This window comes from Cydia amplana, chromosome 2 (assembly GCF_948474715.1).
Source record: "Cydia amplana chromosome 2, ilCydAmpl1.1, whole genome shotgun sequence".
Lineage (NCBI taxonomy): Eukaryota > Metazoa > Arthropoda > Insecta > Lepidoptera > Tortricidae > Cydia > Cydia amplana.
Window position 1 is genome coordinate 5,844,389 of NC_086070.1, and position 17,290 is coordinate 5,861,678.

Here is a 17,290-nt window from a genome sequence, read left to right on the forward strand (position 1 = left end):
ATATACAGAGTATTATGCTTGGTTGTAGTGACCCGGTAACATTGGTAACTTCATTATATTTTTTCAATTAATGACCTGAATTATAGTGTAAGCTAAAGTGACCCTTATCTTATTTACCTTTAATAGTAGTTTATGCAACAGTGATATAATAAGGGTTCTTAAAATTCAAGGGTCGAAGTTACAAAACGAGACGTAGTCGAGTTTTGTAAAAAAAGACCCGAGAATTTTAAGAACCAATTATGAGCTGTTGCATACATTACTTTTTCTATGACAGCTGCAGCAAAAAAAAAAAAAAAAAAAAGTTATTATAAAAAAAAAGAGTTATTATTAAAAAAAAAGAGTTATTATTAAAAAAAAAAGAGTTATTATTTAAAAACAATTGAGTTATTATTTAAAAAAAAAGAGTTATTATTAAAAAAAAAGAGTTATTATTGTAAATGAAAACATACCTCTTTCAATCAAGATGATCGGAACTTGTATCTTTAAAAAAAATTAAGCAGTTGTATTATACTCATAAGATGACTGCTAGCAGTCATCTTATGAGCCTATAGACAAAGCATTCAAATGACATTGCTTTAGATATCACTGTCAGTCATTTAATTGACACATTTAAGTGCTGGAGTAGAAAAATTAAATAAACACCCACATATCAGTTGTTTTATTTTTAATATGTAATCCTATTGTACAATATATACCAATCAAAAAAATTACACAGGTATGTCATATTCATCCAGAAGAGTACACTAATTTTCATTAACAAGTGGCATATTATATTGTAAATAACAAATATATGCACTATCTAATTATCTGCATTTTGATATGATTTTATTTTAGTAAACTTTAGAAGACATAGATAGGGAACAAAGAGAATATAAGCACTACGTTAGGGAGTTGTTTTTTGATATCTTCAAATTTGTTCATCATTTTGATTAACATTGTTTTAACATCGCTTTTAAATTGTCCGTCCATGTTTCAAATTTTTTCAATAAACCGCGAGTGACAATTTGAATTGACGTACGCAGGGCGCACTCAGCGGAAAAAAAAATATTTTGGTTCGATGTACATTGCTGCTTTTCTTAGCGCAATACTGCTCTTTGAGTGTTGCCCTACTTTAGTTTGCTTTACATTGCTACTGACAAGATTTGGTTGACGGACTATACCTGCTTAATCATAGAGGTACAATAATATACTGATGAAACGGGGGAGGGGCCAAATGACCGAACGAGATACACTTATAGAACTTTCAGTAGGAGTAGCAGAGAAAGCGGTATTATTGCTTGCCCTTGTCACAGTCTCGCTTTTTGTTTGTTCCCCACCATAAATTTAGTATGGTTTATGGTGGGCAACAAATAACCCGACCGAATTATGTAGATCGTTTTTGGTATATTGTCAGGAATGTTAAAACGTGTTTTTAATATTGTCGCATTGCGTATGTTTTGTCCCTCACGAAGGTACGCGTATACCACTTCTATAGGATGCTACCTTCTATTTGTTTATGATATCTGACTTGACAGTTGACACTGACAGTAACGTCGGTCTTGGTCTTGAAACTCTGATTACTTACAGCGAGATTGTAAAAGCCGGAGAAAAATACGATTTTTATAATTATCGTGATTTCACAAGTTTGTTTCTAACTTATTAGTTTACAAATATATGTTTTAATATTGCCAAGTTATTAAATGCATCCGTTTTTTCCTACCAACAACTATGCAATTCGTTTATCCTACATTTCAGGTTATTAAAAGTAAAAGGACGCCGTCAATTTAAGTTCTATATAAACGAAAATCAGCAAAAATGGACAAAAGCAAGGAAAAGGAGGAACAGAGTATCATGGATAAATCCATGAGATCTGTGTTTGGTAGGTAACTGTTGCAATAATTTTATTTGCCCGGTGGGAATTGAATAATAATAATTTGCTGTTTTTAATTTTTAGTTGGTAATATACCATATGAAGCAACGGAGGAAAAGTTAAAAGATATCTTCAGCGAGGTTGGGCCAGTACTGTCATTCAAACTGGTGTTTGACAGAGAGACAGGAAAGCCTAAGGGCTATGGGTTTTGTGAGTATAAAGACCAGGAGACGGCCCTCAGTGCCATGAGGAACCTTAACGGTTATGAAATCGGAGGCCGTTCCTTGAGGGTTGATAATGCGTGTACGGAGAAATCCAGGATGGAAATGCAAGCCCTGATGCAAGGTCCCCAGGTAATAAGTTCTTTACATCTTAATATTCAAACCTAGTAGGTCAAGTTTTATATTAAGTTATGATTATTATGAACACAAATACATTCCATAGTTTCGAAGATAATTTTTTTTTTTAGAAAAATGATGGGAATTAAATATATTAACATGGTTTAATTTAGATTTTTGTCTATAGTTATTTGAATAATATTGATATATGAGTAAGTGTGCTGTACTAGGCCTTAAGGTGTATTTTGATAGTCCAGAATGATTTCAAAACCTTACAAAATTCAATGTTTTCTGAAACTGACACCAACCACCTATTCTGTATAGGTAGAGAATCCCTATGGGGAGGCGGTGGAACCAGAGAAAGCCCCTGAAGCCATCAGCAAGGCTGTGGCAACCCTGCCGCCCGAGCAGATGTTTGAGCTGATGAAGCAGATGAAAAATTGTATCCAGGTGAGCATTTCCTCATTCTCACGCTGGGCCAGAATGGCAAAGGATTATGCCATCGGTTGGTGCACACTAGACGCTTAGATACTGTTGCATCCATAGAACTTAATGTCCACTAGCTTGTCTAGACATGCATTTGCAAATTCTGTACAACATTAATAATGTTATCAAGTTAACTATCAATGAATTCATTTGTATTTACAAAGTTCTCTACAGCATAAATAATTTTTTTGAATTAACTATTAATTAATTAATACCATCAATATTTTTCAGAATAATCCATCAGAGGCCAGAAATATGTTACTGCAAAACCCGCAGTTCGCATATGCATTGTTGCAAGCCCAGGTCATCATGAGGATTGTAGACCCGGCCACTGCTGTTGTAAGTATGGAATTTAGATTACAGTTTTTAGGCCATTGGTCTCTCAGAATCATGTTTTCGTTATTTTCATTTATTTTCAGTTGTCTATTGTTACCCTGCATACTATATCATATCTATATATTTTGGTATAATATAGCTAGTGACATTGCCAAGGGATCTGATGAGCAAAATTTTAAATATGTGTATTTTAACAGTAATTGAGATAAAAGGTAAAAACCCGTGAACCATATCTTTTGTTTCCTTCTAATTTCTAAGCCACCAGTCATGCTGTCTCACCTGGGTTTATTTCTCAGCAGATACACCAATAGTCTCACGTACCACGTACGTCCAGATAGACGCAGTTGCATGTACAGTCACCACGCGGGATTGTTACGCCATTTAGGGCCCTAGCTAAATTGGTTGTTCCATACTTATCCTATGGAATGTCCAATTTAGGTAGAACCCTAAGTGATGGTACAACTGATCAATTTTAACTTAATAAGTGTCTATTAATGTGTATTGTTTCAGAGCATGCTTCATCCAAGCAATCCCGTGCCTCCGGTCATTCACCCCGGTGACAAGGTCCCAGTGCCGAACCCTTACATGCCCAACATGGCACCTCCAAGTAAATGCTTTCATTTGACATGTAGCCATGCTAGGCTGCTAAATCTTTTGCCGCGAGTGCTTATATATGGGTTAATCAACTTTTTCTTGTCACACGTTGCTATGGTTACGGTCTCCTGAGTCACTCTTAAAATTCTAGGTTTTTCGTATTTAAATGAACCAAACTTGCATTTTATGGTAGTTATAAGACCTTTCCATAATGGGACATCTACTGAGCATGTTAGTAGAACATGGTACAGCAGTTCTTCTAACAATCTATGCTACATATTGTCTCCTCGCTGATGGGACAGAATAACAACAAAAAATAGTTGATTGACCCATATATTACTAGCGACCCGCCCCGGCTTCGCACGGGTTAACAAATTATACATAAACCTTCCTCATGACTCTATGTATTAAAAAAACCGCATCAAAATCCGTTGCGTAGTTTTAAAGATTTAAGCATACAGCGGGTAGCGACATTGTTTTATACTATGTAGTAATATTGAAGGACGAACTAGCAAATTATTCTGAGAGAGATATCTTGTTATTAGCTTTCTGCACAGATAGATGTATTGATGGGTGAATCAACTTTTTCTTGTCGCTCGTTGCCATGGTTACGTTCTCCTGATGTATGTATAATGTCTTCTAACAAACTATGCTATTATTGTCTCTTGGCTGACCGGGCAGAATAACAACAAGAAATAGTTGATACACCCTGGTAAAATGTTTGATGGTAGTTTTCTCATGTCTGACCAGTTATTATTAGAAATTCTATATGGATGATGAATATTGCGTATTTTATTTACAGATCCACAGCCTCAGCCGTTGCTGGTTAATCCAGTACCGCCGCCGTCTAACCAATACAACCGTGAGTATTTACATTGTACAATTATGTTAATTAAAACAGCGGTTTTCAGGGTTCCGTGCCCAAAGGGTAGAAACGGGACCCTATTACTAAGACTCCTCCGTCCGTCCGTCTGTCTGTCTGTCACCAGGCTGTATCTCTGAACCGTGATAGCTAGACAGTTGAAATTTTCACAGATGATGTATTTCTTTTCTATAACAACAAATACTAAAAACTTAAAAAGTAGTCCCTCGGTGGGGAGCCGACTCGCACTTATCCGGTATTTTTTTCAAGTATGTAACTTTACAGGTGTTCGGGCTATTGCCGCGAACTCGAAAAAAAAATCGTCTTCAACTCAATTTTCGTCCCAAAATTAATGCAACTGTTTCACGGCTAATATTATTCAGTCACAGACAGCGTGTATTAGTCCTAAATATCTGGGAGACCGAGCTTTGCTCGGAAAACATATAAAAACTAAAAAATGCGCGTTTTCTCAGAGATAAGACCTAGCTAGATTAATTTTACATCCCCGAAAGCCCCCATAAAGTAAATTTCATCGATATCGTTAGAGCCGTTTCCGAGATCCCCGAAATATAATATATATGTATAAACAAATAAATATAGCTACAAGAATTGCTCGTTTAAAGGTATAAGAATATTATTTACTCTGGTTCAGGGATGTTGCGGATGCCGATTTTTTGACATCCGCGGATGCGGATGCGGATTTTTAAAGGCCCACATCCGCGGATGCGGATGCGGATGTCAAGATAGTACCATAAAAAACGTCAAATATTACATTTAAGTAATTTTTATTTAAAAAAACCGGCCAAGTGCGAGTCGGACTCGCGTTCCAAGGGCTCCGTACATTAAGTCCCACTCACGCTTGACTGCTCATTTCTAATAGGTTTTTTTGGTTAAATGACTAAATTACCTAGCAGTCTAGCACTTACGCCGATGCTAAGACGTTCCTGTACCGACCTGTTCCACATCCGCATCCGCATTAAATCCGCATCGATTTTATGCGGATGCGGATGTTGAAAACAATGCGGAAGTTCCGCGGATGCGGATATTCGCAACATCCCTGCTCTGGTTATACAGCGCGCCCGCCGCCGGCCGCGATGGCGGACATCGACCTGCGCGGCGCGCGCGCGGCGGCGCCGATGCTCGACCAGGACATGCGCAGCCTGCCGCCCATGCCGCACCCCGTGCCGCCGCCCATGGACAAGTACGTACTTCCCTCCTTCAAAAAAATTCAAAAAAAAATCAAAATTCTTTATTTCATAATAGTATACATTTTTGTGATACAGGGGATGGAGCCGCCCGGTAAGCTTATGCTTGTGTTGGGAGGCACCGCTCTTCCCTAGGTTTATAAGTAGTACAAATATCCTTCCTTGCCACTTCCCGTTGTTTGGGGTCGGCTCTCTTCGACGGCCTGTCCTGGGTTGTCGCGTCTGTTATAGAGGCTCGCCATTGACATATATCTCGGACTGGCCTTATGGGGTCTCCACTAGAGATGCAACGGATAGTTGTTTGGCCGGATACCGGATATCCGGCCTGGACACTGGCCGAATATCCGGTATCCGGCCGCCGGATATTCGGCCGGCGGAACTATACCTATATTTTGAGTTTTGCAGGTAGTGAACGTTCGCGCGGCCATATTTCTAGGATCGTAACGAGTTTTAAGTTTTATCATGTCATTACGTAGTAAGTTCGTTTATAGTTACAAGTGCGCGCGCGTATTTTTGTGTAAACAAATAAGTGTATTGTGTGACATTGGTTACGTATTCATTTCTATCTACTGTGTCGTTAGCATTATGACCGTGACTGTTTTTTAGATTCCATTTTTTACCCCATTATGTGTTAATTTTACTATCCGGAATCCGGCCGGATAGTAAGTTACTATCCGGTATCCGGCCGGATACTAAAATAACGGCAGGATAGGCTGGATACCGGATAGTAACCGGATATCCGGTGCATCTCTAGTCTCCACACGAGGGCAGAGCAGTGGGGCAGAACAGGGCTATAACCGCGAAAATCGAAGTTCGCAAATTGCGGGCATTTTTCTCTGTCACTCTAATTACGCCTTCATTGGAGTAAAAGAGAAAGATTCCCGCAATTTGCGAATTTTGGTTTTCGCGGTAGCCCCTCAGTAGGCAGCACAGTACTGCTACAATTTGAACGCACACGCTGAGACAGAACAGTACTGTACAGAACCCCTCGTGTGGAGAGCGCATTACGGGCAATAAGAATGGGCCATAAATGGGGCCAGTACAGTGGTGTGACACCGCTACAACGCGATTAGTTGATGAATTCGCATCTCGCGCGCGATTGGTCGCAACTAGTTGCGTTAGACTGCACGATTGGCTCAAATTCGCGAGTGACACCGCTGAACTAGTACCATTTTTAGTGCCTTACGCCCGTCCTGAGATATACGTCAGTGGGGCTCGCTCCAAATCGATAGTACGTACTTCCCTGCAATGATGACGGACATAGACTTACGTGATTCCTCCACCAGGATAGGCATTGTCTGGCGTTCATGCCCTCGCCCATACAGGACAAGTACATCTCGTCCATTGGTTTAAGATTAATAATATTAATATATATTTTTTGTGAAATACCTATTGTAACAGTTCTTTTAAAAATTTACGTTGGACAACCACTAAAATAATTATTTGATAAATAAATCTTACATTGAATATTTCTGTCCCAAGTTGTGCTCCCCTTGTGGAAACACAAGAAATGTAAGTTGTTCTTAAAATAACACTTTCAGTAGAGTACCATACAATTTTATTTCATATATTAGTGTTTTTATTATCGTTTCCTTTTCACGTTTAGTGGCGTCTTTTATAGTTTACTCTTATAAAATATTACTTTATGTATTCTTATCCATATCTAGTGGCCCAATATACCTACAAGAAAAATTAGCACTCAAATTGGAATCAAGGCATTTTAGAAAGTATAATTAATTTGTTTTTTTTTTGTTTTAAAATCGAACGAAATAAAACAAATGCAAATGCTTTTATCTAATAATGATTTAAATTTCATTGTAGGCAATCAGTACCAGAATTAGGACGTGTATTGTTTGTACAGTCAGCACCAGAAGTTTTAAGAAGTTCATGATATTTCTCAGCGTTACACTCATGAATTAAGTATGTACCTACTGTTAACACATTTGTCGAATGACCAGTGTGAAAAATTGAAAATTGAAACAGACATGTAGTTTGTGCGTTTTCCTCGTAACTCGCACGAGTGAAGATAAATGGCGAGTTGATTCGGATTCGAACGTCGAACAATGCGTTCTTTATTCGCCTCGCCACTTGCGCGAGTGTAACCACAATATTAGAACAATCAATAACTAACTTTAATAACTTCGTATTCGTAGCTGCATAAGTATAACTTAAGCGTATTATGATTGTTGTAATTTTTGGATATTTTTCAAATGATATAAATTTTATCTTATCTTTTTTTTAACTAGCCACTCGTAGTTACTCCTGCCGCTGAGTGTACAGTCACCACACGGGATTGTTACGCCATTTAGGCTCCTAGCTAAATTGGTTGTTCCATACCTACGCTATGGAAAGTCCAATTTAGCTAGAACCCTAAATGGCGTAACAATCTCGGAGCGTAACTGTACAAGTGCCACTCCACAAGAGCCACTCTAGCCAGCCTAAGGGCTGATTTAAACGGCGCGCGAACTCGCATGCGATTTTAGTTACATTGCGTACTGTTGGTTACGTCCAATTCAAGCGACCAATTAAAACCCGCAATGTAATGAAACGCATGCGAGTTCTCGCATTGTCTAAATGAGCCCTAACGGATGTGTTTCTCAGCTCGTACCCCCGCGACCCCCGCCTGGCCGGCAACTTCAACTCGGACCCGCGCGTGAGGAACGCCGACCCCCGCACGCAGCCGAAGATGCCGCAGCGTGAGTATACATACATACAGGGTGGCCAAATAAGAGGTATACACTTTATTTTTGAAATTTTATTCTATAAAACATAAAAAATTATTAAGTATTCCTTGTTAAATATAATATGTAGGGTCAGCAATTACACATGGAAAATTAATGTCAGACAAATGTCCACCAGCAGCATGGCAGATGCGAACCCTTTTCATCGCGTTTTTCATCACTTTTTCACACATTTCTGGCGTTATCTCAGCGACAGTGTTTCGAATATTTTGTTTTAATTGCTGAAGGTTCGTTGGCCTATTAGCATAGACACGTCCCTTTAGATAGCCCCACAGAAAAAAGTCAGGAGCTGTTAAATCAGGCGATCTTGGGGGCCAGTCAATGTCACCGTTTCTCGAAATTAATCGACCGGGAAACGTTATTTTTAATGTTTCTATTGTTTTTAATGATTAAAACACGTTGTTCCGTCGTAAAACGCTCCATAATAAATTTGCCGTATCTACACAAACGAATTTTCATGCAATAACTGTGATATTTACCGCCAAAATAAAATGGCGGAAAAAAAAAGTTGTATACCTCTAAGTTGGCCACCCTGTATAATCACGCCACGCGTATTTCCCGGAGGGGTAGGCAGAGACCACGGATTTCCACTTGCTACGATCCTGACACACCTCTTTCGCTTCCGTTACTTTCATAACATTCCTCATACACGCTCGCCGGTTTAGTTAAGGTGGTCTTGACCCGGCCTTTCTTCAGGATTGAACGTGAGTATGATCAATAGAATATTGAACTATTTGTTATCAAGCAGACACGTCGGCATGCGATACCATATTTCTTTTAATTAAAGGAAAATCGGAAGTCACCGCTTCGGCCAAGACTCGAACCTGCCACCTTTTGGGACAATTGGACCGGTGTTCTAAAAGGTCGCAAGTTTAAGTCTTGCCCGAACCGGCGATTTTTTTTCCTTTCGTTAAAAAAAATAGGATACCACCAACCAACCATTTGTTTGTCTGACTCCGCTTCATCGCAAAAGACAAACGCTCTCGGTTCTCGCCGTGGTAATAAAACACGATTGTCATGCCTGCCCTGTATTACAAAACTGCATCGATAAACTCTTTCAGGGAAAATACTAGGCAACTTATTAGAAGAGTTGTTGGAGTTAACCCTTTAACGGGCAAAAGGGTGTCAAAATTTAATCCTGCCACGTTGCAATAGAGTTCAAAATTATATTTCCTCTGCCTTATAAAGGTCTAAGTTTTTTTGTGTAACATTGCAGTCATTCATCATTCAATTCATACTCCTCTTTTAAAATGCGAGACCTATATAAAGCTGATCAAGCAAATCTTGTCAGTAAAAAAAGGCGCGAAATTCAAATTTCCTATGGGACGATATCCCTTCGCGCCTACATCTTTCAAATCTGCCGCCTTTTTCTACTGACAAGATCTGCTTGACCAAGTATATCATGTTTTTTTTTCTCACAGAAATGCCGCCAGGAATGCCGAGCGTCGCACAGGCTAGAACCATACAGGGTATTCCTTCCGGAGCATCTGATCAAGAAAAGGTACGCTTCAATATCATCTTTATTCCTATGCTCATAAAGTTCAGATTTAACTGTTTGAAATTGTAGTGTCATTTTCCTGTGTAGGTCTTAAATATAAATTAATCCTTCGTAAAGTCAAAGCCTATCGCGACATATTTTTTATTTTATAATGAGCTATCTAGAGCCTAACTCGAACATGAAAATAAACTTCATTATATTACCTACTGCCAGATTCTCTTTCTTTACCGTTCTAGCAATAGAGAGGCAGATAACGGAATTTCGATGTTTGTGCGCCTACCGCTCTGTTCGGTGACCTGCAAATAATTCTGACCTACTGCAAAATGTCTGTGTCATTTTGCACTAACAGCTTTTTACTATAACAAGCGACAATTTTATTAATTAACTAAAGGTGAACCTTATCTCGTTGCAAGAAGGTTTATGCCGCAGTAATACAACGGTTTCATTTTGCAGGCGGCGCTTATAATGCAAGTGCTGCAGCTATCGGACGAGCAGATCGCTCTGCTGCCGCCCGAGCAGCGCGCGAGCATTCTCATGCTCAAGGAGCAAATCGCGAAGAGCACGCAGCAACGCTAGTTATTACTCTTATTACTACATCAATATTTCTTACCATGAGTTCTTTATTCGTAACTAGCGACCCGCCCCGGCTTCGCACGGGTTAACATAATTACATTAACCTTCCTCTTTGATCACTCTATCTATTAAAGAAAACTGCATCAAAATCCGTTGCGTAGTTTTAAAGATCTAAGCATACATAGGGACAGACAGAGGGAAGCGACTTTGTTTTATACTATGTAACTTGATAAAATAACTAGCAATAAGAAAACAACTGTGTAGCCAATGTATAATTCTGCTTAGCTCTTCGTGAGACCGCGAGGAATATGCAGCGAAGTTTTATAAATAAAGACTTGAAAATAAACTTGTTTTTGTTTTAACAGTCACTTTAGGCACCTTATTTATAAACATTTTTTAAGGTTTATCATTTAATATAATAACATTTTAAGTAAGGTCAATAATGTGCCATTCAACACACACCGGTCTACATGAATTGATAAAGTTAAAACGGACGCGTGTGTGTGTGACGGTAGCACAGAATTAATATAATAATACCTAGAGGTACTACTAGAGGGGCCCACCTTGTGGGGGCGATTCAACGACTACCAGAAATAAAATTGCATACTGATCTGCACGATCTATTGTCGGATCAGATACACAAATACAAACATGATTTTGACTAAGTACCTATATTAATCTTGCCCCTAATTCACATTTTATAAGATAAAAGGCAATACAATGCTGTGATTACTGATAGTAAAACATACCTAAATTAGGTAAGTATTCAAAAAATTGCAAGATAAGGTATCATTGGTGTTATAGGTCAATTGATTATTTATTATCATCCGTACGTGATGTTTTTATCATTGCTATATCAGTTTAAAATACAATCTAAAATTCGGGATAGAATTGTCATTTGACTAGTAGCCCTTGGACGGTTAACAACTGGAGTGAAAAAGGTACCTAAATTTCTTTTTCGGAAACGATTCGTAAAACCTTTGTAATCACAGGTTCAATATTTACCTACTGCATGAAATTTTAACTATAAAGCGGGGTGAAAGTGAAGGAGAATTTTCTCTTTATGTAGGTATTTATTGCAACAAGTAGGTTAGAGCCTGTTCGGAAAGAGAAGAGTTGTGGAATGTATTGGGCCCCATACATTCCACGACTCTTCTCTTTCCGCACAGACTCTAGTCGAAGCCATTTCTGTTCTCCTAAACACATAATTTTGCACAAACGTTGGATTTTCCACATTGTAATTTTACTTACGAAACATATCTAATTTAGGTATATAACTAGTGTGAGAACGAAGGGACTTGCAATTTCTCACATAGGTCACATACCTTCCATCTTGGGTCCAGTCTTACAGTAGGTATACTAGGCCTTATACACGTGAAAGTTTGTGTTTGGATATTTTTTGTTCCTCCATCACGCAAAATCGGCAGAACCGATATTGATAAAATTTGACACGCATAGCATAGTTTATTTGGAATTTAGATAATTTAGTACGAGAATCTTGAGAGGAGGGCAAATTTTACTACGTAGAGGCATGGTAGAGGCTAGTTAGTATTAGTAAAGTAACGCTACCTATTGTTTACATTTTTGGTCTGGTATTTTTAAAAATTCTTCATAAATATCGTGTCCTGAAAATCTTACAAAATGTGAGTCTGTGACAAGGACAAACAATAATAGCGCTTTCACTGCTACTCCTACTGAAAAATACATAAGACTATCCCGTTCAGTCAGTTATCCCCACCACTCATTCCCAATCCAGTTTAATACTATAGCTGGTCAACCAAATCTTGTCAGTAAAAAAAGGCAATTGACACAATTAAAATTCTGTATATTTCTTAGAAGTTTTAACTAGATAACACACTGGGTACGTTCTTATATATCATCTCGCGTGCAACTCAAACGTCTCAAACATAAGCTTTGTCTGTCATTCATTGTATTTTATAGCTGGTCAAGCAAATCTTGTCAGTAGAGCAGAATTCAAATTTTCTATGGGACGATATCCCTTCGCGCTTACATTTTTCAAATTTGCCGCCTTTGTCTACTGTCAAGATCTGGTTGACCAAGTATAGATTCATGCTCCTGGGGAACCCCCTCTATACCAAACAGATCTCGCACCACCTACAAAAATTGGCCACTGCTGCTCCACTACCCCTAAAATAGGGTTTACCGCGAAAATCAAAATTTCGTTATTTGACTCTGTATAATATTGCTTGCCGTGTGGTGCCGGCGTAGAATGTCACCACCCCTTATCCTCCAGTGGGTAGAGGCGACTAATGGATCCTACGTGATATGCCATAATTCATACGTCCACCTGGGCGTTGGCAAGTCACTGCATTCCCTGTCTCTGCCAGTCGTATCGGTTACACGGTCCACTGGTGCCAGGAGGCTGGGAACGAGAGAGTGGGCTTGTAGGGGCGCAACTATTAGCCCACTATAATCTGATCACGCGCAGATGACCCTGGCAAAGTTCTCAAGTAAGTTCGGCTTTGCCAGCCATATCAGAGCTCACGCTCGTAATTAGGGTCGCCGTTGCCGATTACGGCATGGATAACTATATATACGAGGGCTGTTTGATAAGTACCCGTTTTCCAAATGTATTAATATCACGGGCCGAAAATATGTATACAATCGTTTTAAGCCATTTTTCAGAGGTGGGAAAATTTAAAAAAAAACAGCATTCTTTTGTTTTTTTCTCATTTGACAGCGATTCAGTGAAAGCGTGAACTTAAAATTGTGAAAATGGAGAAAGAGCAGTATCGGTCTGTAATTAGATTCTTGTTTTTGGAAGGAAAAACATGTGATGAAATAAAAGTAAGAATGCAAGCGGTTTACCATGAATGTGCTCCTTCTATGACAACCGTCAGATACTGGTTTAACGAGTTTAAGCGGGGGAGAACAACCGTCTTTGATGAGGATCGCCCAGGCCGCCCAATTGAGGTGACTACAGACGATATGGTTAAGAAAATTGAAATAGTTATTTTCGATACAAGTGCGAAAAAGAGGAAATTCGAAACGAGTGGCGATAAATTAAAACACGACCGAAGGGAGTGTTTTAAATCGACACGAGTTGCGAATTACCTATTCGCACGTGTATTGAACAACGTTTTACAGTACATATGGCACTTTAAAGTTTCGACATACGCACGAAAAGTGCTATTTTACGCACTAGTGCGGAAAAGTAGCCCCATATGTACTGTAAATATCGTTTTAGCCGACCGCCGAATTGAACTTCGAGAAATCGTTGATGCTGTAAATGTTCCAATCGAGCGGGTACAAAACATATTAGAAGAAAAATTGGGTATGAAGACAGTATCGGCGAGGTGGGTGCCGCGTTTACTCACGGAGGAGCAAAAACGGAACCGACTGACTACTTCGGAGCAGTGTTTGGCCGTGTTCAAACGTAACCCGAAGGAGTTTCTGCGTCGTTTCGTGACCGTAGACGAAACGTGGGTCACCACTACCCCCCGGAAATGAAAGGGCAGTCGAAGCAGTGGATTTTACCGGGTGAACCTGCGCGAAAGATAGCAAAAATCGTTCCATCGGCTGGAAAGGTCATGGCGACCGTTTTTTGGGATTCGCAGGGTATTATACATATTGAGTTCTTAGAAAAGGGGAAAACGATAACAGGGCAGTACTATGCCAATTTATTGGATGAATTTGACGCTGGGTTGAAGGACAAACGACCCCATTTAAAAAATAAAAAAGTACTGTCTCATCACGACAACGGACCAGCTCATTCGTCTAGAGTTGTGATGGCTAAATTAACACAATTACGCTACGCCCTATTGCCTTACCCCCCGTATTCTCCAGATTTGACCCCATGCGATTTATTTTTGTTTCCCAACCTGAAAAAATGGCTCGGTGGTAAGCGATTTGGATCAAATGACGAAGTCATTGCCGCCACAGAGGCCTATTTTAATGACTTTCCGAAATCATACTTTTTGGATGGTTTATTATTGAAGCTTGAATATAGGTGGAACAAGTGTATAGAGTTAAAAGGAGACTATGAAGAAAAATAAATGCATATAAACAAAAACAACTGATTATTTTTTTCATAAACGGGTACTTATCAAACAGCCCTCGTATATAATATTGCTCGAATAATAGAGAGGTAAATAACGAAATTTCAATTCTAATGTTGTATGAAAATGTTTTTTTTTTTATATTACTCTTTTACTCCGCAATCAGTGAACGCGACCACAAATTAATTGACGTTTGTCACTTGTTTCAACTTTCAACTGTCAGTCAGTGACGTGCGCGCAAGCGCATCGCCTTTCGTACTCGTACGTACGCAGTTAAAAATACAGCGCGACGAGTTCGAGCCGTATGACTTCGCATATTTTATTTTTTACGACCCAGTGTTTCGGTTTACTTAATTAACAACACACGTACCTGGTAATCACGTTACTTTACTATTTTAACTCAACTTAAAGGCATACATTATGTTGCTTAGCCACAAAATTAAATCTTAAAAAGTTTTAAATGTATCTCGAAGAATTAATTTACTATTGAGCATTTGTTTCACAGTGCGTTATTGCTTGCATTTATATCAAGAATTAAAAGATTCGTCCTTTAACTTTCAGTTAGCATAAAAAAATGAAGTTCGCGCTGTTTTTATACGTGACGCTGTGTGTGCTGAATTTTTACGTAAACGGCAAATGGACTGCGCGGGAAGCTGCTAATGAGATTCCTACTCGTAGGCCATACAAATATGGTTCTGATCCACCACCACATACTGAGCTTATTGCTATGGCCAGATATACGCTTCATAATGCAGGTATAATTTACAAAATTTCCTCTAGATTGCACTGTAGAAACTTTGTATGCAACACTTTGTGATAATATTATTTAGTGTGTTTTGTATCATCATCCTATTTCAGATTTCACATTTAATTTTTTACAACTTAACATTGCCGAAATATATAGGTACCTATGGTTTTAATATATTGAAATGATATACTTTTTGCAGGATGATATTATTCATTAAGTATGATAATGAGCAACTAAATTATGTAAACAAATTCCTTTTCAGATTGGGCCTCCATCGCAACTGTATCCGTGTTGCCTGCTATTGAAGGTTTCCCATTCTCGAATGTGAAATCGATTGCTGATGGGTTCATTAAAAACTCAACTGGCATTCCTTATTTCTACATGTCACCGTTAGATTTTACTGCTAAGGATTTATCGGTAAACTATTTTTAATTGTTCAACCTCTAGCGGCCGCCATACAAGAAAAATTGGCAGTGAAATTTTAATCAATGGGATTAGATTTTTTATTTTTATTTTATTTATTTAAGGATCGCCAACGGTTAATACATCTACACAATTACATAAGAACAAGGACATTTAACATTAACAGATGCTTAGCCACTTATAGGTGACCACAGCTCACACACGTACATATCAAAGAGAGTATACATATAAACAACTAAAATAATTGAGAATAAATTAACTTAAAGTTACTTAAATTTACATAAGGTAGAGAAATATAAACAAGAAAACATGTAAGCATGCAGACATAGAATTAAAATAGTAGTAAAGTACCATTCGATGAAATGTAGAGGCCATTCCTCTAATGTGACTTATTTAGATGCGAGACAATTGAGTTTCTGAATTTTTAGATTAGTAAATAAACTTTTTTTTAAATCAAATGACAAAACAAAAGGCGTTCAGTCTAAATTTCATTTAAGGTAATCTGTAGTTGGTATTAGGACTGTGGGAAGCTACAGGTTAATGTCTCATTGATTTCATTAACAGACTTCCAATTTGATAAAGTTAACTTATACAGGGTGTCCCCAAGACCATGGTAATCCATTGGGCACTGTTAGAACTGCTCATAAGCTATCAATAGACAAGATAGGGATATGTAAGTGTACTCATTTTTAGTAGTTTTAGGTTTATTTCACAGAGTTATTCATAATTGTAATTTCTGATTAACTTTTCCTTATGATCTTGTTCCCTAATTAACCATGTGCCAGGCTTTTTTTAGATAAACATTACTAGTAATCACCTAAAGTTAGTTTTTCCTTGGTAACCTTTCCTGTGGATACTACTAAAACCAGAACAGTAGGTACACAAATAAGTGAATATTACAGAACAAGGTCATAAGGAAATACATTTTAAATAAATATTTTTAGAACTATGTACAAAAAATAGTTGACCTGGATTTGAGCAGCTTTTTCAGTAACTATGAGTTGTTCACCTTTGAGCAAAAAACCTATTGATTTTCACTTTGATTTTTTAATATATCTTGTTTATTACCACCAATTTTTTTTTATAGAAAAACAACCGTGCTACAGTACTTGTGAGCTTAGAGGAGACAAGATACTGTGAGAGCCAGCAATGGGACCCTGAAGACCCTCGCTGCACCAGGCTGATGCTCACGGGTATCATGAAGAAGGTAGGTATATTTACACTATCTGAATTTTCATACAACACGCACAATATGTTATGTGTTTTCAAAAGCGAGAACTTTAAAAATGTATTAATTTAATTTAATGTCAATATATTCTATTACCCATAAAAATAATTTCAAACAGTTGAGAATGATATTTTGCAAAAGATCAATGTGACTTGAACCATACATTGAAATGCTAAGGTTGAAATTCTATTGAGCAATGTATGTGGTCGATTGGAAAAGGGTTACCAGACCTGCTAGCATGAGTTGCGTTCTCGCGCGCGAGGCCAGTCTCCATACATCTAGCGCGACTTCAAGTGTGGACATGGACTCGCACGTGAGAACGCAACTCATGCTAGCCGGTCATGGGTACTAAACTATAATTATCTATTGAAAAATTTAATCGTGACAAAG

General features: G+C 38.3%; 2 protein-coding genes across 2 annotated transcripts in view; both read left to right on the forward strand.

Moving 5' to 3' along the window:
* Positions 1-17,290, forward strand: part of LOC134662046 (protein CREG1) — a 550,933-nt gene that overhangs the window by 192,111 nt on the left and 341,532 nt on the right. The window contains exons 2-4 of the mRNA XM_063518311.1: positions 15,063-15,256; positions 15,512-15,666; positions 16,760-16,879. Of these exons, the coding sequence (XP_063374381.1) occupies positions 15,076-15,256; positions 15,512-15,666; positions 16,760-16,879 (456 nt within the window). The 5' untranslated portion in view covers positions 15,063-15,075. The remainder of the gene's footprint in view (positions 1-15,062; positions 15,257-15,511; positions 15,667-16,759; positions 16,880-17,290) is intronic.
* LOC134662072 (cleavage stimulation factor subunit 2 tau variant) lies at positions 1,705-10,493 on the forward strand. The gene is made up of 10 exons (XM_063518347.1): positions 1,705-1,858; positions 1,934-2,202; positions 2,512-2,637; positions 2,905-3,012; positions 3,520-3,616; positions 4,406-4,465; positions 5,540-5,666; positions 8,272-8,366; positions 9,833-9,912; positions 10,363-10,493. The coding sequence occupies exons 1-10, from the start codon at positions 1,795-1,797 to the stop codon at positions 10,483-10,485; spliced, it is 1,149 nt and encodes a 382-aa protein (XP_063374417.1). The 5' UTR covers positions 1,705-1,794; the 3' UTR covers positions 10,486-10,493.

Excerpts from the sequence above, each read along its gene's own strand:
- LOC134662072 (XM_063518347.1), top strand. The coding sequence starts at position 1,795 with ATGGACAAAAGCAAGGAAAAGGAGGAACAGAGTATCATGGATAAATCC. Across the intron at positions 3,013-3,519 it reads TAGACCCGGCCACTGCTGTT|AGCATGCTTCATCCAAGCAA; the intron begins GTAAGTATGGAA and ends GTATTGTTTCAG. Across the intron at positions 5,667-8,271 it reads GTGCCGCCGCCCATGGACAA|CTCGTACCCCCGCGACCCCC; the intron begins GTACGTACTTCC and ends TGTGTTTCTCAG.